The sequence below is a fragment of the Leptosomus discolor genome, chromosome 4 (assembly GCF_034619465.1).
Source record: "Leptosomus discolor isolate bLepDis1 chromosome 4, bLepDis1.hap2, whole genome shotgun sequence".
NCBI lineage: Eukaryota > Metazoa > Chordata > Aves > Leptosomiformes > Leptosomidae > Leptosomus > Leptosomus discolor.
In genome coordinates, this window is record NC_141394.1 from 33,930,802 (window position 1) to 33,955,896 (window position 25,095).

A 25,095-nucleotide genomic window follows, 5' to 3' on the forward strand; every position below is an offset into this window, starting at 1 on the left:
AGTCCCAAAACCAATCACAGAGACACAGTATTTCTGTCTTAGCACTGCTGAGTGCAGTACTAGGATTACTTCAGCTGCACTGTATACGAAGACACATTATAAGGTCATGGTAGAAACCCTCACCTACCACAGAAAACACCACTGAAAAATAACCACTATAACCTTGAGCTGATGGCTACCCAGGAGGAATACAGAAACGTTTCCTGGCCAGGCAGGATGGGGGATAGGGAAGCCGAAGCTCAACCACAGTTGAGAGGCCCTACCACTGCAGAGGACGAGCAAGCTGTTAGGCACCACTTACACAAGCTGGGCATAAACAACTCCAGGGGACTAGACAGGAGGATCCACAGGTGCTGGCAGAGCTGACCAATGTCATTGAAAGGCCATGGCAATGCAGGAAAGTTCCTGATGACTCATTAGAAGATAAAGGTCATGCTACCTTCAAGAAGAACAAGGAATATAGGCAACTAGAGGCAGTCAGCTCCACCCCAGTCTTCCAGGGAAGATTATGGAACAAATACTGCTGGAGTTATCCTTCATATGCCTGGATAAGCCTCCAGGAAAAGAAAGTAAGAACAGCTAACATGTATTTACCAAAGGCAAATCACACTCAAACAACTTGATTGCTTTCTATGAACAGGTAATTGTCTTAGCAGACAAAGAGAGAGCAGTGGATGTTGTTTCAAGGCTTTCAACATGCCCTCCCATAATATCCTGGTAGCCATGCTGGAGAGAGATGGACTGGATGGGTGAGCTACAAAGTGCAGTTTGTGGAAAACCAGTTGTATGAAGCAGCTGAAAGAATAGTGTCTCGTAATGCAAAGACCAACTGTTGGCCAATATTAATGGCATTCCTCAGGGGCTAATGTTGGGGCTGATGCTGTTTTATGTCTGTACTACATTTAACATGTGGAGAATGAATAGGATGGAATGTGCCCTCAGCAAGTTTGTGGATGACACCAAGCTGGAGAGAGTGATCAACACACTGCAGGACAGGATTGCCTTTCAGAGGGATCTCAACAGGCTGTAAAAATTGGCTGAACGAAACTCATGAATTCCAAAGGCAGAATAACCTCATCTAACAGTACTAGCTGGGAGCCCACTGGAAAGCAGCTTTGTAGTAAAGGATCTGGGCAGTCAACGTGGACAACAAGTTCAGCAGTGTGCCCTTTCAACAATAAGGCCTAACCACATACCGGGTTGCATTCAGAACAGAGCCAGCATACCCTGGGAAGTGATTAGTCCCTTTTACTTGGCATTTGAAGACCACATCTGGAGTACAACATTCAGTTTGGGGCTTGCCAGTACCCATACGACACTGACAAACTGGAATGAATTCAGTGGAGACTGACCACAATGATTGAAGTGCTGAAGGATACAACTCAAGGACAAGCTGAGTGAGCCTGGAAAAAGCAAAAGGTGGAAAACTAACTTTAGACTCTACCACCCAAGGCAGTGGTCACAATTGCAGCAAGGGAAACACTGAATAGATAGAAAGGGGAAATAAATTCATAATGAAGTTGGTTAAGCACTGAACAGTTGTCCAGAGATGATGTGGAATCTCCCTTCTCATAAATTTTCAAAACTCAACTGAACAAGGTCTTGAGTAATCTCATCTAAATTAATGTTAGTCCAGCACTAAGCAGATGGTTGAACCACACGACCTCAAAAGGTCCATTCTAAGCTGAATTACTCTATGATTTTCTAAAGGACTGTGATCCAGCCACTTATCTTTCTCACATTTGGGAAATTTGATTATTCTCACTTAAATGTAGGTCTTTGCATTTATATTTCCTGAACCGCATTTTTTCATGAGGAATTATTTCTCCTGCTTTCTTCCTGGCCTACAAAGCCTATGTGATTCTTTCCACGTTACAACAGTCTACTTGCATTATCCAAGTCATTAAGAAAATCTTGACATACTATATCAACTTGCCAGTTCATGAAATACTGATAATCATTATTTACAGATTTTTCCAATAAGTTGTACATTTATCTTACAATAATGAACCTAGACCGTGTGTCTCTATGTCAGGAGTGAGCCTGTGTCGGAAGCCTTACTAATATCAAAATGGATATTACTGTTAGCATCTGCTCCTTTCTCCTAATCAAGGAGTGGCTTACACTATCACAGAAGGAAATAATTACAGCTTGACAAGACTCATTTAGTACAAACACATGCTTATTGTTATAAAGCATAAATATTTTACTTTTTCTTTTTCCTAGGATGTTTTCTGTCTTAACTGATTAGGCAGGTTCCTCCTCCTTCTCTTTGCCACTTCTGAAGTTATCCTGTTTGGTTTTGCCTTCCAGAACCATATCCATCATCAATGATTTCTCAGACATGCGTCATAAAAAGCCCAGAGGCTGTAGACACTCTATACAGGCAGGACAAATGTTATTTACCTATGTAACCTCTAATCTTTTATTTAATAGCATAAATGTTAGCTCTATGATCAGTTACCCAGGTAGCAAATGCTGAAACTAAAACAACCACAAGAAAACATATCTACAATATATTACCAGTCTTCCTTCATTGTTAAGTAACAAATTAAGTCCCTCTTCTCCCTTTTCTTCGTCTTCATGTTTCTGTACAACTCTTCACTTTTTTGCTGATTATGTCCCAATTTTATTTGGATGCCTGGACCTCCCTAATTACATCTTCGTAAGCCCCTTCTCAGAAATCTGACCTTCCTTCCATTTTCTGGTTCCTTCTTGAAATTCAGATCTCTGGAGAAATCCTGAGCTACGACAGTTGGTCTTAAAACACCTCTTCCACCACTCCTTAACATTAGAAGGGCTTATAAGCTTAACAGCCAAGAGTGAATTCTCTGAAATTTTCCTCTTAGATTTGTTTTTGCCTGCAAACCCCAATCCTAATTTTATTGCTGTTGGCTGTTGTTAAGCCTACAGTTACTGTGCATCGGAAGATTTGGTTAAGTGTTTCCCAAGAGCCCCATCATCTGGCCTGATATTCTGTACTTGACTCCCATCATGAAAGCATCATTAAGATGGCCCTTTGGAATCTCATGCCCTTCCTCAACAGCAAGTTCAGGGAAACTCAAACCTGAAATCCAGGAGATTCCAAAAAGTTATGGAAAAAGGTCAGAACAGCTGTTCCCTCTTTGACTACCACTAGTCAAAGGAATTATCAACGTGATTTTCAATTGCATTAACAGTGAATGCTAAGAAGACTTGTTGAAATATATCCACAGAACTACAATCATAATACAACAGAATCTGAAAATTTACGTAAGTACAGAAAAGTTGTGATAATATTGCAGAAAACCAGGGATAACTACTTTTGTGTATGAATTTGTGTTCCATGTGTCTGCAACCAAAGAAAAAATTGTATGCTGTTCAGAAATTAAATATTCTTTAAGAGCTGACTTCTGTGAACAGTAAAACAGACTGATTTCCCGGTCATGAAATTTCTTAGCAGCAAAAGAGGATTTCAGAGATATTGGCATGCTTAATGAGGGATAGATAATTGCTAAATGGAATACTGTGGGAAAGTGAAGAAGCTGTAAATGGTGGTATGGCAGTAAGGTGAATATTAATTTATCAGCTATGTGGCTGGTTGTGATCAGTAGGCTCAGCATTTGGCTAGCAAGTACTAAGCAGCTCCTATTCAGCAGAGTTCATCCAAGTCAAGTTTTGCCTTAGCATAAAGAAGGATGTTAAACAAGTGAAAACGTGTAACACTACTTCCTGAATGATGTGCATTATTTAAGAATGCAGAGTTCAAGTATATGTTATAGACGTACTGGGTTAGAGAGAACAGATTTAAAATGTCTTGACAAGTATCTTACCAATGTATTTCTTGGTTTTCAGAGATCTGAATGCCAGTAAATTCACCATTCTGGAAGGACAAGAGAGTATTAGGTTCACAAGAATGCTATCTTCAGAAACTGTCTGAAGTTGGAGAGGAAGCGAGCAGGTGCCCACACATCTGATAAACTGATATTCTCTTTACAGAAATCCTCAGCAATGAACATTCTACCAGCAATATCAACTTTTCTGTATCTGTGAAAAACGGGTCCATGTTTCAAATCATTTCTCTAACCAATTCAGAACGACTGCCTGAGGCCATGATTTCATACTCCTCTCTCCCTTTCTTCTTTTTATTTTGCTAAATCCAGATCTCCTCTGGCCTTGTAACAAATCCCCATCAGCGCAAAACTTTCACTAATTAAGAAAATAACCCCCCACATTTTAATGCCATCAGAACTATTTTCTGTACGCCCGGCTAGTCTTTGTGGCTGTGGGCAGAGTCAACTATGTGGCACACATCTATCTGGAGTGCCCAACTTTTTCAGAAGCACTGTCAATACTGCTTCCAAAGGGACAGAAGGTGACATGGACATGCTTAAGTCTTAAATGAGCAGCTTTCCAGTCACAGTCATTGCTGCAGCCTGAGTTTCAGGCCAGCACAAAAAGTGCATACAAAACTGGTTATATAACTTCACAATATATAAATAAATAACTCCATAAAGAGCTGGACTTCAGGAATAACTTGCTAAATTAACTTCTTTGTTTTGCTTATTAGATTTCTGATGTCTCATGAAGTCAGGGATTGCAGTTTAATGGATTAAAAATAATTTAAATAAATAAGCAGATCCTAAAATACCTTAAAAATATATTGACCCTTTAAGCAAAAAGGCCATTTGAAGCCTAACTACAACTTCCACCTTACACACTGCTGGAATATTTAGCAAGTTTAAAAGACAAGCTTTAGTAATCTCAGAACAGCTTAACAACATAAAGTTACTGGCAAGCATGTAAAAGATGGGCTGCTTGTATTTCAAAGCCACAGCTCCTAAAACAATCACTAACAAATTTCTTGATGCAGCATTTATGAAACAACTTGCAATGGCAATGGAGAAGAAAGCCTGAAGAAGCACATGCGTGCTCAGTGTGCTCCAACTGATACATCATACTGTACGTGACACTGGTAGCTTGCCCAGATTAACAGCTGCAGGTCCTCCTTCAGGGAGGCTGACATGACAAATCTCTCAGAATATGATGCCAAGAGTCATGCATGGAACTTGAATGAGCTCAAAGAAAAATATTTCTCTTCAGAATGATTTACTGAGCAATAACCTAAAACTCTGATGTGAGAATACATCTATAAACCCTATGTTTGATAAACAGTTCTGCTGTTTTCTAAATATTTTTTTTTTTTAAATCTGCTGGCATTCATGGTATTTTATTGGTATATTTAAAAGTTTTCAACCTAATCATTTGCAATGTTACTTGTTTAAAGAAACTTCCGATCCTGCCAATACTATTCACAAATTTAGGTTGCTTTTGTAGGATCTTAGAAGGACAATGTTGAGATCTTGACAAATAAATGTTAATATCTTCAACAAACTATTTCCACTTATTCAGTCTAAGTATGCAACAGAACCTTGAGTTTTGCCTTCCTGAAGGATAAGCAATCCACAACTATTTCAGAAGATCAAATACACAAAACGGTTACAAGGAAGGAAAGAAAGCTGTGTTTTGATGCCAAGCTTCTCTTCTTGCCTAACTTGAGAGAAAGAAAACCGCACATACATTCTACAAATGGATAATAGTGAATTCATAAACCTGTAGGATAAATCACAGTTCTCATCACCATGAATAGTCCCATTAACTCCAACAAGGTCTGCTTATGGTAATAGACTGTTTAAACAGTGAATAGTTTTACTGGGTGAATAGTGGGATTGCTCAAGAACTGAGGCCTTCAGGTGAGGAAAGTATGACCTGGGGTTGTGTTTTGCTCATCATAACCTGTTGCTCCTTAACCACCTCAGAGGTAAACATGCTGCATAGAATTGCAGATACCTGTAAAAGTGTTTAATTAAAATTCCGTCTGGAAGTTTTATCACACACAGCAAAGGGGACACAGTACAGAGGACTCACAGTAACTCTAACTTTGGTTTCAGAGCCTTATGATATTGTCAGATTTTAACAGTGTACTGGTACAGCTATTAACTTCAGGCCATAAATTAACAAAACTTGCACCTGCTGTTTAGTCTTTTGATTAGAACACCTATGCCTGCCAGGACAATACAGCTTCCCTGCCTTTAAATTATATTTTCTATTCTACTGTGAGCATTGAACATACTGAGTTCCAACTACGTGTATAAAATCATTTCTCAGCCAAATCTTCCATGTTTAGTGGGAACAAAAATTCAGAGAAAAATACCAAAGAAGATTAAGCTCTTTACCACTTCTGTAACATCTCCACTGAAATGGCGACCCATCACATGGTCCAAGCTATATCTTTCATAACCCTAGGGGACTCTCAAGCCATCAAAATTTCATTAGCCTCACAGCAGTCCCAGTACCTTCTTAAGTTGGGCTGCTGGCCTCCATATCAATAAATAAATCAACTGTAATCCTTTTTAGTGACTAAACTCTTCTTTGAAGTTGTATGAAACATCAGACGTTCCTTGCATAATTTTAACCAGTGCAGAATAATGCCTTTTCTAACATATTCTCAGGCTTCTCACACATGAAAAAATAAAATAAATCTCTAACTTTAAGCTCATGGAGGAAGTTTTGGCATATTGTAATCCGGCATTTTGCTTTTTTAAAAGTTGTAAATATAAAGTTTATAAAAAAAGTATATCAAACCTTTTGTACTTCTGAAGCAGTCACCTCTCTGGCAATGCAAAGATACAACTCTAAGGAAACTGTGTGTGTGCATGCGTGTATTTGTAAGTATGTATTTTCATGATCATTAACCTAGGGTTTTACAAAAGAGTCAGGAGAATCTATTTCAGCCTAGACCTTTTAAAAGGAAAATCACAGGACTGCTCAACAATTTATTCTAGATTGCTTTGCAGCTGAAATACCAGGAGTCATCCAACAGAATCTTCACTGCCAAAAGGAGGTAGGCAAATACTCCTGTCCTCCGCTGTCAAAACTTGCCTCCAACTCAAAGTAAATTTTCCAAGCATGAGACAAGACACCTGTGGACACTGAGAGCCATCTCCTCAGGTACCATACAGCATTAAGTCTAATACAAAGAAAGAGGATCCCATCTGAGACAGTAGTCTTGTACAGGCATTTTTGGTAAAAATCAGCCACCAGAGCAAAGATAACAATATAGCTTTCATTTTGTCTTCTCAAAGTGAAGTTAAAATAATAAATAGGTAGGACTAAACATTATTGCTTGTAGTTTAAAATAAAAGTGTTTTTTTTTTTTTAAAAAAAAAAAAAAGATTACCATACATTGACACCTACATTGCTGTTTCCCACGAAGTGTTCTAGTTATTGCCCAGAGGATAGAAATAAAATTGCTCTGACTTTTGTACAGCTGAGCACAGGTTTAATAAATTAATAAAATGATGTGTAGACATGCCAGCAATAGCCATCACTACTCTTAATTTTTACCCATTTTTCTTTATTCCTTTCTTGAATTTGTCACATAGAAAGTCATGAAGTTAACAGAACAATCACCTTAATTCTAGTAAAGCTGAAAATCTTCTGCAAGTAAAAAGAAGTTAAAGATAAAACATCTTCTAAGACTTGTGCATTTAGCATTTAACACCACGTTAGGTTCTGTTCATAACCTCAAGTAGAAGGAAAAAATTTGAAAAGCTTTAAAAATTAATCAGTCAATTGTATTAACCTCTTTTCATTTAAACACTAAGCCTTAATATACAATGGTCACACCCACATCCTACAAAGCTGCTGGATTTTTTTTTTTTTTGCAGATTTTAATTGCACAGTAATCCAGTCCCCCAAGCACATCAAAGGCCACATGTCCCTCTCCACCGTGATTCCAATTGCTCTCATCAACTAGGAAGTTTAAAGCGCAATCAAATTTGTTTTCCAATCATATGAGCCCTGTTAATAAGCTATTCTTTGTGTTCATTCATCCATTCTAAGATTCCGCAACTTCTCCAAGATGTCTTGAAGAAGAGTTTACAATGAAACCTTTGATTGTGAGCTGGCCTTGGGGATCAACTTTATCACCACTTAGCTATTTCCCAAAGGGTAACAGGTGACATGGCCTGAGATAAAACAGCTAATCTTTTTTTGTGATTAAACTCTTTCAAAATTACAGCTAAAACATCAGACCCAAAGCTTGCATTAGTTAGGACTGATACTGAATATTGACTTTTCTGGGAAGAAGGGAGGAGGGGGGGGAAGTAAATAATTCAAGGCCATTCCTTTGATGCTTTAAAATTACTGAATGTCAACCAAAACAGCAAATAAAACATTGATTTATATATGGGCATATATGTAAGAACTTACCATTTTCACTGTCGGACTTGTTTTCATGTTCGGTATCAGTCAGAGTGAGGGCTGAGTTGGAACGGCTCGACAGACAGGAACTGCGCCCCGATTTGACCCCCCTGCCCCAAAGTCTCATGGCATGCTCTGGAGACATCACTCCTTCATTTTCAGTATCAGCATCTGACCCTGCACTGATAGAGTAACCTCTGTGGGGGAGCCCCATTTCCGCACAAAATGCCAGTCCTCGACGAGTTGCTGGTTCACAAACTCCTAACTGCCTTAGGGTAAAATTCTGTCCTGATTAGGGGAAAAAGAGATAACATAAGATGAGAATTTTTTTAATTTTATTTTTTAAAAGAACCTAAAAGTAAAAACTCTTCATGTGTATAATTGTCTCAGGTATCACACAAGGTGTTTTGTCAAAACTCCGCATGTATTACAATCAAGTGGATTCTTTTGTCTCCAGCTCTCTACAGTGCCCCTTTTCATTTCATACTACACCTTAGAACTGTTTTGTCAACTGCTTAAATGCATCAAAAATGCTCCTGGGTAAGAAAGAAATGTAAAAGAACCAGTAAACTAAGAAAAGCCAATTCAACACATGAAAGAATTAAAAATAAATGACAAACTTTTTTCAATTTTTCTAAAGGTGAAAGCAGTAACAAGGCATTTCTCAGGTTTGTGGTTTGGTTTTTCTTTTTTGGTGGTGCATTTTTGGGTTGGTTTTTTTTTTGTTTTGTTTTTTTGGTCCTGGTTAGAGGCCAAAGAAACAGGCTATTTTCCCTGTACAGATGTCACCTAATGTGGCAATGGAAGCAAAACTAAATGGGAACCAAACTCACTTGGTGTTTATTGGATCACCCTGCCCTACTTTAAGACACTAATATAAACAAATAGGAAGACGGCCACCTGTTACCTGCAAGGACTACAGTAAAGTTGTTATTTTTCATGTCTCCATCATTTGAGAAACATTTTGGGCTTTTACTGCTGAAGCAGAGTCTGTGCATTTTAAACAGACTTTTAGACTGTGTTTTGGGGCAGAGCAAGAGACGTAAGTGAATCCCAAATGATTGTATTAATAAATTAGGTGCAATAAACTCATGACACTTCAATAACTTAAAGTGTCTACATTATGTGATACTCAAAAATGACTGCCTTTTTAATGGCTGTGCCTTTATCCTGCTGTCCGTAGATTTAAGACATTTTATGATATATAGACACTTGGCAAGCTCATTTGCATGCCTATACCCACAATGCTTTTCCACCCTAGCCCACAGTTATTTCATAGCTCTGGAAACAAATTAGAACATACATTCAATTTTTGAACCTGACAGGCATCCTAATTTCTCCAATATTAGTAATTTAACATAAAAATACATTAGTAAGATAATTAAAGCTTATAATACAACAAGAACAGAATCCTATCAATCAGAAAGTAACAGAACTGCAGAAATGTGAATACAGAAGTGTAAATAATTCCTGAAATCTTAAGAGATAATGCCCTGGCCATTGACTTGTTTTAAGTAAGCCAGTTAATTATTTTATTGCTACAGTCATATGAAGTTGTAGCTATAAGTTTCTTCACAGTCAGACCCATAAATGAATTCTGACAATGACTTTCATAAATAATGAAAATCAGTTACTATGATTATGTACAAATTAAACTGTATTTATTATGCAACTGTGAATAAACATTTGCATGAAAAAACAGCTGGGGAGGTAAATATAAAAGGAGTAAGCATATCTATGACTATGTCTGAACAGTGTGAAGGGTATAAGAACAGGGGATTACCATGCACACTGACAGTATCTCATCATTTTTTAAAGCTGTCATGCCATGTGAATTCTCAGATTTTGTGACAGTTGAAACTAATCAGAGAAGCAAACAGGCCAAACAAACCGCCCAGTGGTCATAGGAGCAGAGCTAAAAGTAGTAAAGTATCTAAAATGCTTATTATTTTGCATTTTGGTAAACACATGCTAAAGGTGACAGTCTAGAAGCCTGGGTTTATGTGTTTGGTACATTATTACATGAATCTACATTTTTGAACAGTTGCCTAAATTCAGAACCAAATATAGGAGAAGCCCATGTGCACGTGTGTATGTGTACAGGTGTACCTACACACATGAAGCAGCTAATCTGTATACGCAGTTGCACCTGCAACATCTTATTGGTTCTAAGAACAGGGTTTTGGGAAGCAAAATGGAAAGGAAAAAAGTATTTTTGAACAAAGATAAGCTCACTTGAGTCAGTAACAAAACTGCCGTTGACTTCAACACTACAAGGTGTCATGCCTATGGTCCCTGTAACCTCATGGTGCTGAGATCTGGAGGCAAGAAAGGACGTGGACAGACACAGATGCTGCCTCTTGAGCCACAATTAGGCCAGCTGCAGCAGGTGAGCATCGCAACCTGCAGCTCCTCTGCCAGCCTGCACCACACAGCCCCGTGCTCCCCCCAGTGCAAAAAGGACCTCTTTGCACTCAGCAAATCACTCAGGGAGACATCTGTGCATCAATTTGAAGAGACTATCTCCACTTGTTTTTTTTTTTCTTTTAGCTCTTAAGCAAACCATTTGTTTTAAAAGAAACTACTTCAGGCATTATATAACAACATCCTCCACGACCACTTTCCAGGAGACTTGGTCTCAAACACAACATACCACCTACCATGTATTAATGGATTTTACTTTTTACTTTTAAGTTTATAACAGCCTACCTCCATGTAAAATACTACACCACTGCACCCCACCCTCCCACCCCTTATGAATGGTAAGAAAACCAAAATGGCATGTCACAGGGCCAAAATAGAAAAGAGGGGCAGGTTTGTACATCGCGCTCTCATCACATTCAACATATTGGAGCTTTTCACTATGCTGAGAAATTTTACAGCATAGCCCAGAAATATTGTAACAGCTTTAGAAACATCAGGCTAAATCATCTTCTGAATTAAAGCTTTCCTAGGAGCTTTACTAAGAGGATTTTACTCCATGTAAATTGCCTCCACAACTGAAAACCAAAACAAAACCAAACCACAAAAACCTAACCAAAAAGTTGACATGTAAAAATACGTATCCGCGTAGGAATTTATATCCCAAAGGAAATCATACATACGTGATACAAAAGTTTTACATCATCTTAAGATCCCTGAACAATGAAAACAGGAAGTCTTCCAGGATCCAGGGGAAGCTGAACACAGATAGCACACAGACCTAGTGGGCAGCAGACTAGTTGGGGACTTTTACCTGATAATGAACAATACTATGAAATAAAAGTAAAAATTGGAAAGGAGGTTGTAGCTTAGTGGGGAAAAAAAACCAAACAACAAAAAAACCCCAGAGTATGAAGAGAGGATGTTCTCCTTCTTATGTTCTTGAATTTTCTAATTAACCTTTCCAGAATGACTTCAATGTGAGGGATTTAATCATCGGTTTCTTACACTATACACGCATTTGCAATTTCTCCCACTGACAATAAGTGCCTCAACAGTTCATAAAGACTTAAAAACAACTTGGCAATTATAATGAACTAATTCCTGGGAAGAAAATGTAGATACAGAACAAACAGATAGGAACAATGTTTTGTGGGTTTTTTCCCTTTCCTTTAAGAAAGTATGAATGGTAAAATAGAAAAAAACCCCAACAAGACACAACGTTTCAAGGGCACTTGTTCTGGAGACACCTTTGGGGATTTTTTTTATTATTTGGGATGATGTATCATGGAGTTAGGTTTTAAAAAGTGACAATAATGCTGTTTACTACCACTCCACCATTAGATACTGCATTTTTCTTGGCTAGGAATATCAATTTATGGGTAGCGTAAGGACTGTTGACATCCTCCATTTGTGCAGACAAGAACAAAATTAATGTAATAACTCCAAAATTAATGTAATAACTGTAAAATAACTTTCAGGAGCTTGTGCAGCAATGACTGTTAAAAGCACTATGCACATCTACCTGTTACGCTGCAACCACTTTCTGTGTAAGCAATGATCCTCATACAATTGGTGTACCTCCTTAACTACATTAGTTAAATATATACAAAAAATATACCACCATAATTTTAATAAATGTTTTATACAATTATTATTTTTTAAAAAGAGTGTATGTATGTGTGTATATACATATTTCTCTGCCCTAAACACACAGGTTACACTGTCTGTCTAGAAATGTAAATGATTTTTTTTTTAGTTCGATCAAATACTGCATATAAGCAAGTTTGATGTATGCAGAAATTATGTATTATATTAGAAAGTCAGAAGTTAACAGCTGGAATTAAATAGAAACCTGCTGTACTAGTGCCACATTTGTTTCCTTGGCCTAAATTGGGGAAGTTATTCAAAGAACATCCATAATAACTTAAGCTTCAAATTGGAAATGGGTTTTTGAAGAGGACTACTGAACAAAAGGCCCCATGTTCTTCAGCTGTCAGCCCTTGCTCTAATTTGGATCTATACTAAATATATATACAGAGATAGTCTCTTAAAAATCATGGAAAGGGAAAAGAAACAAACAGAAGGAATGAACAAAAAATATCCAACGGAGAATTTGTCAGCATCTGCAGACATCAGCATCATCCTTGGTAATTCATTAACCACTGATAATTCGACAAGTCAGGTTTTAGCAATAATAGAATATTTTGGAAAAGAAGGAAAGAAAAAAATAATCTGAAAAGCCTCTAAAGCATCTGCCTTGTTCGCATAAAAATACACCCAGCCCCCTACCTGTTAAACCAGAGGAATTATAGTTTGAGTGCCTTTACTGACTTTGGTTTTGTCACAACAGGATAGACGTAGTATGAAAAAGGCAGGGGTCCTAAACCCATCCAAGTCCATACTCAAAAAATTCTGTTTATTTTGGCTCTTGCTTATGTTTCTGATTAAGTTTAATGCCATGTCTGCTCTCTCTGCATCCTCCATTACTTGTCAGTCCTCTTTCTAACCTATTCTTTCTTTGTATCTTCCCTTCTTCTATCTGCCTGGAACACCTTTTGCCATTTAAAAAAACAAGCACATTTTCCCCATAACCATTCTGTGATAAATCATGACAAAAATACTTATACTAAACTAAGAAAAATTGTGAAACAGCTGAAGCTATACAAATGCAAAAAACTATGATCACAGTCCTTAGGAGAACCAATCTTCTCCCCTACATTTCCTCTATTCCCTACCTAATCCTAATTATTTACTACTTTTAATTTTTTTAAAAAGTCTCATTTATTTAGAAAGGAAATGAGGAAAAATTTTCCTCAGGTTTTTATTTTATGCCTGCAGACTACTGCAAACAAACACGTCCTCACAATACAATGCTCATCATGTAAGCTTATTGTATAAGCAGCACTGATGTCAAAGTGTTACAGCAATGACCATGCTGGTGTTCACTATTTTGATACAGGAAAAGTACTTTATTTCCTTTTGTATCCACATTTAGATGCTATATAGTGGGCATGTTTTTCCTATTTGAAGCTTCTTACCTGGAGCTCATTCCCAATACCTCTGAACACTTTCTGTAGAGTGGAAGTCAGCACATAGCTGCACCACAACTTTGAAATGCTTCATCATTTCTGTACAACCAAGAGCTCAAGACTACTGACCTGATTCAACAGTATCTTGCCTTTCTAACTCATACACATGACAACTATGAAGGAATAGCTCTGTTAACTGCAAACTGTTAGGGCTGTTCACTTTACTAATTCAGAAAAATACAGAGTTCAATTATGTGCTCGTCAAAGATAGAAAAAGGAGCTGCTTTGTATATAACAACAGGCAGCAAAACTGTCTCTTCTGTTCTCAAGGCACTAGCTAGGCACTACGGGACCACTGAAAAAACAAGGGGTAGATGTCATCTTCCTAGATGATGAAAGCAGAGCTGGACTGGTTTAGCAAGAATTCCACACAATCCTATGGGATCTTAAACATCATCTACTTTCAAGTGTCAGTTCTATCTGGTTTCTTAAGGAAAAATAGGTAGCTTTGTAAATAAAATATTTTTTTTTCTCTCCATTTATCCATTTACTGTGGCAAATATAGTGCAGCACACTTACAAAGGTGGTCCTTTGTCAGGAAAGGTCTTGAAAAGAAGGACATAAAAATGGAAGTAAAGGTACCATAGGATAACAAATTTGCTGGAAATGAAAGGACAAAGATTTTAAAAAGGAAAATAGCAAAGCAGATGCCTTGGGTGCTCTATAAAACTCTGATAAAAAGTGTACAAATGCTGTCTCCAGAAGTCAGAATGTTAGGTTGGTAGAATACAATTATACAAAAGCGAGAATAAGTAATAGATGTGATACCACCCGTCTGTCACGCAAACTTCACAACATATTTAGTAAAAACGAGGTTTCAAAGCTGTACTTGCAGAGTTCTGTTTGCTAGGATGCAAGAAATAGCAGTGAAGACTGACAAGTAATGAGCTTTGCCTATGTTAACATTTTTTTCTTTCTGATTTGGCACAGTATTTTGTTGTTATTACTTCAGCACAATTTTCTCTTTTGTTTTTGTGAAAATTATCTGAGAAATTTAAACCATCTTAATCCACTGTATCACATTTTCCTCCTGTTTTTAATTCCTATGTTTTTCTCTTCGCTCATCACAGCCTTCTTCCTTGTCACCTCTTAATCTCTCTTTCTTGACCTTTCCACTCTATTCACTTTTCCATCTTAACCTCCTTTTCTTGTCATTATCTGACTTAGAGTGGAGCTGTAAGATTTGCATGAAAGACAGTTGCTTTTCCAATATATCCAGTAAACTTTCTCCAATATCTCCAGTAAACTACATAATAACAAACAGCATTAAATTATATTAAGTCTTAGCAACTGTGCATGTAATTTTCAAGTGCTCACTAGTCTGAGCAAACATTCACCACACCGTTCTCCCAGTCCTTATGGGTTTTCAAAAGTGCATGGCGAGCTAACTCATGGTCTCAGTGACTTCTGAAAGAGTGAGCGCCAGATACTGCGAGTTCTCTGAGCTGCACTTACTGTGGCCACTTTTGGTGGAGTGCAAGACTCAAAACCCAAGTTAATTCTAGAGGGAAAAAAACAAAAGCTTTTTATTTTGGTGGGAAATAAAAAAAAGTATTTCAAACCTGATATTTAAAACAGCCATGTATTTTTACTAGCATTAAACTACAGAAACACAAGTAGACATTGATTGAAATACCAGCCTGGGAAAGTTTTTGTTTTAAGAAATAGAGCAGAATCAATGCGAATGAAAAACAGTATCTTCTTGCCACGGGTTTTCCAAATTATGGTTCAAACATGCAGACACTTTTGTGCAGTATGGGAGTCTCATAATTTTATTCCCTGTTAGGCTTGAGGGTGGCAGGTGACCCTCAGTACTAATCCACAGACTAGAACATAAGAAGCACTTTTTAATCCAGTATAAGGATAAAGGACTGTTCATCAAGCCCTTCTGAAGTTACTGCAGAGTAAGATTAAAGTGAGCTGAAGATAATTTCGCAATTGCACAATTCAAAGCTTCAACTACAGCATCAGCAATCATGTTCCAGTAAATGAATTAATATTTTAAACATTATTGTTCCAAATTTGGGGATTTTATACAAATACTTGGTTTTATGACTACTATTATATACAAACTAAATTAAGAGAAATTAACACAGCTGTCCAGATCATGGGCCACAAGGGAAAAAAAAAGGATTCTGTGGATTTAAAAAAGAAATAAAACTCCATGAGTAGCAAGTAGCAAGGATCACAAAGTCTAGATCATCTAGACCAGAACGACAGTATAGACATTTTAGGCCTCCATCTTAATCTTTGGATCCTGGGACCAAACCATCAACATCTCAACATCTATTTATTACAAAATGTGAATAAAGCCTAAATTTGATAGATGTGAAGAAAATATGACCTGAGGGTAAGCAATGTAGAGATGATGGTTATCCAGTCTGCAAAGAGCCTACAACCACAGATCTGACAGGTATGAACTGCCACATTAAGGTCAGCACGATGCTAATGACATGACATACGTCTTGAAGTGGGGAAAGCTGGTAAGGAAGAAGGAGGCAGAATAAAGAGAAGCACGCAAAATAGAGCTCAGGCCCACTGCTATTCCTCCATATGGGGAGGAGAAAACCCAACCACTATTTCTGCCTTTCCAGGAGGGAAAGGCATGTCTCCTACCACAAGTGAGCGAACAGACCCACAGAGGGATATGTCTTACAGCATGGTACAAAACCTAGTTAGTTCAACAGGCTCTGAAGTGGTATAAAGAAAAAACCCAACACACCCATTCAGAGCAGCCCATATACTTCTGTTCGTAGGATTTCATAAACAAGTATCCCATATGCATGGGAATCACCTCTGCAATACATGGACAGAATGAGGCACTCAAGACCATTGCTGTAGGTAAGTGCAAGAAACAGATTATACAGACCCAAGGCTTTCTGCAGCAATGAAAACCTCTTTTACTCCCTCTCTCACTCACACTTCCCGTCATAACCCCAAAAAAAGTTTTTGTTCTGTAAACCTCCATAATAAGCATAGTGTAGCATTGCCTTAATTTAGATTTTTCAGCACCATGTCCATTATGCTGAAGACAAGAAACAATGACTCAGACATATTTATGGCACTGCAAAGCAAAAAAAAGTAGAAATACAAAGCTTGAGGCAAATGTGTTCCCTTGGCTCTGCCATTTCCTCTTTCAGCTTTAATAAGCTCAGTAACACTTAGTACTGGTTCTCAAGTCAGTAAGTTGTGACATCTTACAAACTAATTTCACAAAGTATCAAGGAACTTTCTGAGGAATTATTCCTATTTTACATGTCTGCTTCACTTTCTGCATTTATTTGCCAGCGATAGAATAAGCAATCACTCACAGCTTGGCCTGCAGCCCTGACTCTCAGCCCTAAGCACTGAATCAACAGACAGGACAGTCGGGACTCTTCGGCCTCTTTCATTCCTTCCCTCACTGCATCTCTAACCGCGCACTTCTCTCACTTTTTTCTCTCCACAGATGTCAATATGCTGAAGTAATCTTTCATAGCCATACACGTGATCCATTTATCTCCCCAGTCCTCATTTTAGTTTCTGTTATGAACAGAAGCAGCATGTACATCTCAGTATACGAGCTATGGAAAGACGTAAGAGCAATTAAAGACCCTCTACAGTACCTTCCTTTCCATGAGGCTGAAAGTCCCTGTGAAGGCCCCTTGCTCACCTTATAAATCCTTAATCATTATGATCAAGAACTTAATTCTCTTATTTTAGAACTAGACTAGTCAAAGACAAGGTTTTTACTCTGTGGACCAAGGCTGCATAGAAATGCCTGATCAAGCAGTCTACTGCCAATAACCAAGGCTGATTTTTCCCTGGAGAATCACAATTGCCCTTTGTCTCCAGATCCATAGCTCATCTACAGACCATGATCCACAAGGGGCCAATTTCAACTAGATGAATACCTTAGAGCAAGTGTGTGTATCACTGAGCATGAGCTAAACATATTTCTAATCAAATAAAAGTGAAATGTTTTTCTTAGTATCACTCTGTAGCTAATAGAGTAACTTTAAAAGTCAACAGATCCTTATCACCTGGAACCTGAAAACCAATTAACTTCTTATTGTTACTTTAAGAAGTAACTAGTATAGCAATGAAAGATGATAATATTACTTAGCACTTACAGCGCTTTTCATCTTCAAAGCATTTTGCAAACGTAAACTAATTAATCTTCCCAATATGACTGTGAGGTGGGCAAGTGTTATTCCTGTATTACAGAGGGAAAAAAAACCCCAGACACCTCTGTCAGAAGGTTATGTGCTTAGCTCAAGGCCACAAAATTATCTAGAACATACTGGCACTGTATGCTGCTTACAAAAGTTACCCACTCAAATAAGGCAAATAAGGCAGGTGGCCATGTTTTAGCATAACAAAAAAGGATCTGTCATGATGACAATCAGGAGACATCTTGCACTGCAGCCAGGAACATAACACACTAATTCTAGTGTCTGTTTCAGATTTTGAAAGACAGCAGTTCCATGTCACTAAATGGTGATTAATTGGCTCATCAGGAGATCACAAAGTCACTTATATATTATTTCATATCTTCTTGTAAATAATCTGCAAAACAGGCTGATTCAATTCTACTGAGAATCACTTGCCTATTCAATAGTCAAAATCAGCTCAACAACAAGGCATATATAGTGGAAGGTCAAAAATGATCTTATATATCTATCCATCCACTACTTCAAACAGGTAAGTTTAAAGTACTCAAGCTTCAGGTTTAAAAACATGACCATTTAAATCCTTTAATCCTACAGTTGACATTTAAGGTAACCAAAAAGATTAAACATTTTGCTATCAAAATAACTCATTTTGAGCAGCTAGTATTTAAAAGCAATAGACTTTGGAGTCATATTACATTAGGATAGAAGTTGTAACTAATGTTTCAGCTTTCTGAAGTCTTAAAAATGTATCCCTGGCAGTGTTTAATATATTAACTAATAAAATCAAATTGTTGAAACATATAGATCACTGTTTCAGGTCCCTCCTTTGCTGAATGATGAGAGTCTTCCAGCACCTAAATCTAATTGTTATGGGAGTGGCAGCTGAATGATACCTATGATACATCTGCACACTGTAACGTGTATTGCACAAGGCTTCATTTTTGAGCAAGCTGGTATCAGTGATCCAGCATATTGTGAAAGAAAGAAATTATTCTTTGCTTGTTTGGTGAGTTCAGCTCCTCTTTTTGCAGCTCCAAGGAGTTACTAGGTCTTTTAATCTAATTTAGGCACTTAAGTATTGCAGAAAAGTAAAGGTACAAAGCTATGCATAGAAGTACTTTCTCCTGCAAAAATGAAAGGGGTAGCACGAAAATAAACCGATGTCGAGTCTTGGCTGACAATTAATTGTTATGACTGATAAACATGGTGAAATCACTCTCACCGCCAGCTACAAAGACCAAAAAACTTTACCTGCAGGCTAAACCATAGCTGACTCAAGCTTTCAAAAAGTAAAAAAATAACAAAACCTGCACTACCTCGTCGGGTCTTCTATTAGCAAAAGGAGTCCTGCAGCTCAGCTTTTCATTTCACACAGTTCACAGTGTTGTGATTATTTTGCATGTAAACATGAACACGCACAAATCTGCAGCACATCCTGCCACCTGCGCTTGTGGGTCAGCCTCCCGCTCCTGTGCAAAAACTCACTGACAAACGTGGATCACTCTACAGGATCACTATAATGTCCTGCAACAACAAAGCTCTGAAATGGAACAATGACTACTTCAGAGGTATTGCATATTCCTCTCTTCCCTTTAACATGTATCTGATGGTAAATAAAATACAGTTTTTACCTGCCTGTATTTTTCTTACTAACTTGATAAAAAGGTTTTCAGTTCTTCTGAGTCCAGGTTTGATTTATGATCTCCAAATTATTTTCATATTGTTATGACTTCAATTATTTTTCCCAACCACAATTTAAAAAATACTACTTACTTTCTATATTTCTACAATCCTCCCCTCCCACTCACAGTCATGTCACACTTTCAGATTTTTGTATAGCAGTCTCCTCTGTACTTTTTATCACTTCACAGAGCAGTTTAGTTTTGTAAACACAGGAATTTCTCTCTGTACAACAGAGAAATTCAACTTTATACAGTCAGCTTTAAACCTGAATTCAGCAAGATACTTGGGCGTATTCCAAAATACAAGAATTTATGTGGCTGAATTCAATTAGAGAAGTTGTACATTTAAATCAGGCTGTTCATTATAGTCAGATACTTCAAAGCATAAGAAAATAGGTGTTGTCTTCCTCTCTAACACATAACCAGCAATCACACCTTGGAAAATATATAGTCTTTCACAGTGTGTCATCCAATATCAAGGATGAGATTAGCTATCTTTTCAAACACACAATATAAATTGTGTATCTAGCTTAAAAATACTTTCAAAGAAAAAAAAGCTCATGGTCTTCATTTACATGGCTGGGTGCTGAGTTTACTTACGCACAGGCTTATCAATTTTTTTGAATCTTACGTGGGGATTAACAACAAAGTGAAAATAAATAACTAAATTAGAAGTTCTAAAAATAGTACACTAAATGTTTATCTGAAGAGTTTAAAACTAAAACCAGTTGTGCAACAGATGAAGGGGCTTAAGAAGGGAAGGAGACCACAGTAGGTTTTATTTCTCATTGATGTTAACTGAAAGCACGTTGCCTAAATGAAGTTACAATTTCCTAAACAAGCATACCTGCTCTTCCAGTCTTGTCAAATGGGTTTCAAAATTAATGTAATCGCAGTTATACAACAATTTAATGTTCAATTATTTTACTATATGTTTTAAATGTTGGTTTTAGAATTATAATGACAAACATATGCATTTTAGGCTCTCATTTCTATTTATGTAATTAATCTCAAGGAACAGAAATTCAACTGAAGAAAGATTCTGTGACTGGAACCGATAATTGGAGAATCTCCACTCCACAAGTAAAGATCTCCTGGGATAAAGCTACCACTGAACAGGGCACATCTATGTCCTATAGCAGTATCCCTTTCTGAATTCCTACCATGGGATTTTGGGAAGCAGGAAGCACAAAGACGTGTGCTGAAACAACTCAGGAAGAAGAAGTGGGAAAGTTCTGATTCATTAGCAGAAACCTTTGAAGGGCTTTAGGCCAAAATGTTAGCCATAAAAGCACACTGACATTTTAAAGTTGTGCCACATTTGAGAGACTCGAGAAACTCACGTAACTGTTCCAGTAGCTTTCAAGTGGACACCGGAAACCTGATATTGTTGTTTTACACAGTGAAACAGTTTACGCAGTCTGGGCAAAAAAAGTGAAACACTGCTCATAATTAATTTTAAAAATTAATTTCCAATAAAAGGTATTTATTAAAGCTTGCCTTTTTTTTGCTTATAGATTTATTTCCTGTTGATTTAGCAGGCTAGAACGCAATTAGACTGTCAACAGAGCCACACATCTGCACACAATTTCTAGACAGAGGGGGGGAAAATAAATACAGTGAAGTGTGTTTTATATATTTTTTAAAAAGCTTTGGAATGACCTTGAACACCTTTTCCACAAAATGCTTCCAATGCCAGAAGCAGTAAAATCTCTCAGTCAAAGATGAATCAAAGGAACACACTATCTGCAACTGCAAAACAAGTCCTTTATAACTTGACCCTGTCAAACCTGCAGGTAGTCCCCAAAGGTGCTAAACCAGCACACATTAGAGGAAGCCAATAAGCCATACAAAAACAATTCAAAAGACAATGAGGAAAATCAAATGGGCACAGATGACAGTGCTGAGACCACTGAAAGGTGAAGATGATGCTACACATCCCAGGCTGACATTTTAGGCCTATAGACATGTAATTTATTGTATATTGGGCAATAAGTATTAGCTAAATATTATGTGCTTTCCTGAAGAAAATGAAGAGGAAAAAACCCAAAAGCCCCAGTGCACCATCATACGTGACATGACAGACTACAGAACTTCTTCCATTTTGTTATTGGTATTTAAAAATAATAGTACGCTATTCTGGCAATAGTTTATGAATTTATTAAATAAATAGTGCCTATTTTGATGTAATTTTGTCACTAGTACTAAAAAAAGCATCTACAGTACAGGTCTTAGAAAACTTCCTCTTGATTTTATCTCATTAAAGTAATAAGATCAAGGTGAGTACTGACTTAAAACTAGAAAGTAGTCATGACCTGAAGTTTCAACACATCACAGAAACCAAAAATACACAGCAAAAAGCAAACAGATTACAGTAGTAGCAAGACTCAGTTATATAAGCCTAAGAGAAATATTTTTATTTCCCTTGCAAACATTTGTAGGCAAAAAAGTCAACACCATCTGCCCAGCTCTAATTCTAATGTAAAGTTATTCTACTTGGAACAAAGAAAAACCACCAATGGGGAAAATATTTTTAAACATTTCTAAAATTAAAATTATGAACTTCCTCACAAGGAGGAAGCTTTCTTTTTCTACTCCTAAATCTATTCCTGTTTCCTCATAAAAGAGAAGATAGTTTTATACAGAAGACTGAGGCGTAGGTTCACACAGGTCTTGGCCCAGCTTTATCCTTTAAGATAGAGGGGCTGCAGTACTTCACACATTTCCTAACTTTTGTTTTTCCTCCTTATTTTAAATAGTTTAGTTGTGGAAATGTTGAAATGCCAATTCCAGAAACTACAGTTCTGAATGCAAAAGTGGCACATAAATGCTTAACCATAACTGAAGCCAAGTGCAATCTCCCAGAATCACCGAGGTCCAAAGGGACCTCTTGAGATGGTCTATTCCAAATCCTCTGCTCAAGTACAGTCAGCTACAGCAAGTTGTCCAGGACCATATCCAGTCATGTTTTGAACACCTCCGTGGCTAGTTAGATCGCTCATGCCTCCAGCTTCAACAGTGAGCTTAGCAATCTGTTAGCACCTGGTTAGATATCACCGATACCAACTTAAAAAAAATCCCACAAACCCAAATGCATTAATCGTGAACTAATTTACCTTACTCGCTGTACAATGCTCTGTTACTGCCCTTGCAAGCTAAAAGATAAAGGCACTGAGCTAATTCATTATTCATATGCTCATCCACACATACTATGATTCCCCAAACCTGTTCATAGGGCCTGGCCTTCTTGGAACAGTTGTGTTTGTTTATTTTTATTAATTTTGAAGCTGTTTTTTAGGTATACTGGAGTGACAAATTTTCAGGCAATCTGTTGGCGAGTTCAACTTATTCTGGGGGTCTAGTTTTTAAACTGTAAGGCCTGAATACTTCACACTTGAGTCTGTAATGTTGTCACAGACCCAACATGGATCATTGACTTAACTTTCACGTGCATCATATATTATTTATTTCAAAGATGGAACACAATGCTTTCCTATCTTTGTAAAACATTTAGGGAGATGCAAGTGAAGTGTACTGTGTGTAAGTATTACTAAAACTGATGAAGCTGGTATAACAACATACTCTTCCTGCAGCAAGAATGCGCTATTACTTGGTACTAATGATTTATATACTCTGAATTAAAACATCTTGCCTACCTTGTCTGGAATACTCATCTGCTTCCCTGTGGACCAAGTCTTTTACCCGGTTTCCATACAGCAACCTAGAGGAATCATGATCAAAAGCTTTCAAGGTTTCACTGGAGCTGTAAGACTTCTGCGTAGGCACTCTGCACTCCTCATTTTCCGCAGAAGAATTTGTATAGCGCCGTTCCTTGTCCCGTCTGCTCTTTGTCAGGGAGCAATAAGGCCTACGTTCCTTCACATCCATACTTCATTCCTTCTCTGTGCACATCAGTCCAGCTTATTTGGAATTCTTCTTTACATTCAGTTTACATTCACCTATAACAAAATTAGAGAGACAAACGCTGATGTGTTACAATGTTCCCCAATTGCTGCAATTGCTTCCTAACTGGAAGAGAAAGATAGATCTGATCAACGATGGGTGAGCTGCACTTCGGGAACATTTGCAAGACTTGGCAGAGTTTCATGCATTGGTCAAAAAAATAAGCAAAGAAATTCTCTTGAACTGCAACACAAAACTTCTCATTTTTATACAACAGAATAGAAGATCAAAAGCAGACTAAGAACTGGGCAGAAAAAAAAAGTGTAGTTTTTCAGCTTTAAGAACATGTTCCTCACCTAGAGTGCAGGTAAGTAGTTTTCTCTTTTTCTGAGAAGGATGCATGCTTTAATGGCAAGTCTGACTTCCTTCTGCTTGTCAGAAACTTCTGGTTTTAATGTCTGTCTCTTATATACAGATTTCTACAACGTTTTATTGTCATTTCTATTCTAAGAAAATTGTTCTCATCAAGAACATATACACATCATTTCACAGCAAGCTACAAAAGCATTACATATTATATGCAGGAAGACTTCTCCACAGCAGTATATTCTATATGACTTGTGCTAGAAAGCAAATAACTATTTGATTTGTAAATGACAGTCAGAAATAGTTTTTCCTTCCCTCAAGTTTTTAAGGATACTACAGTAAGGATCTTATTTCTATTACTACTTATTTTTCTTTACTGTTTCATTCCACTTAGTTTTCAAAACAAGGCTTCTCAGTTTCATCTCTTGGGTCCTGCACACTTAACCAAGATATCTACATTTCTAATAGAGTAAGAAATAGTTTGGAAATTTTGTGTTTATTCTTTAAAGAAAAGTGCTAAAATAAAATAAAGAATATAGTTTGTATCTTTAAACAGCTGACAAAATATCTAAATGAAGAACTGTTCAGGTGATAATACTTTGCAACTGCAGCTGTTAACTGAGGCCTTGATATTTCTTTTTTTAAACACCTTATATATTAGGGTTCTCTCCTTGGTCTCAAGAACTTTCTCCTGGGTGCTCCCCTCAATTTAAAGTACTTAAATACACGACAGATTATTTTACAAAGTACTATCAGTCAAGCCCTTTGTGATGTAGAATTGTAATGACAGCTTACAGCACATATCACAAAGCAACAGCCAACTCCATTTGCACTCTGTTCAGCAAAACCAAAGTTGCTTTAGAGCTCTTTCCTATTTCATTTTAAACATTTAATATCGAACAAACTGATTAGCTGTCACTCCTGAAAAGATTTTTAGAGAGTATTTAATACAGATGCGTAATTCAACTTTGTGAATGGCAGCCAGTCTTTTTATCATTCTGTTTTGAAATTCTCCAAAAAGCTCTTGCATTTCTTGGCCTTTGTGAATCTCAATTCAGACTAAAAGACAAAGTTACAAAGCCTTCCATTTAAGCAAATTCTCTTCCATATTTATTATGTTTTCAAATGTTAAGCGGTTAAAAAGAAACTGAAATATTTGTACATGATCAGAAAATCCAGAGTTTTATAACATAATAGTTTTTTAAATTTATGACTATTTAGATGTCTCCATGC

General features: G+C 37.2%; 1 protein-coding gene across 7 annotated transcripts in view; it reads right to left on the minus strand.

The window, feature by feature from the left end:
- TENM3 (teneurin transmembrane protein 3) overlaps positions 1 to 23,481 on the minus strand; it is a 323,167-nt gene extending 299,686 nt beyond the window's left edge. For 5 of the 7 annotated variants that reach the window (XM_086464011.1, XM_086464010.1, XM_086464009.1 and 2 more), the window contains exons 1-2: positions 23,250 to 23,481; positions 8,254 to 8,532 (exon numbers count right to left, since the gene is read on the minus strand). In XM_086464011.1, the coding sequence (XP_086320137.1) occupies positions 8,254 to 8,532; positions 23,250 to 23,481 (511 nt within the window). The remainder of the gene's footprint in view (positions 1 to 8,253; positions 8,533 to 23,249) is intronic. The other 2 variants (XM_086464013.1, XM_086464012.1) reach the window with 1 other exon arrangement.
- Between the last annotated feature and the right edge of the window lie 1,614 nt (positions 23,482 to 25,095).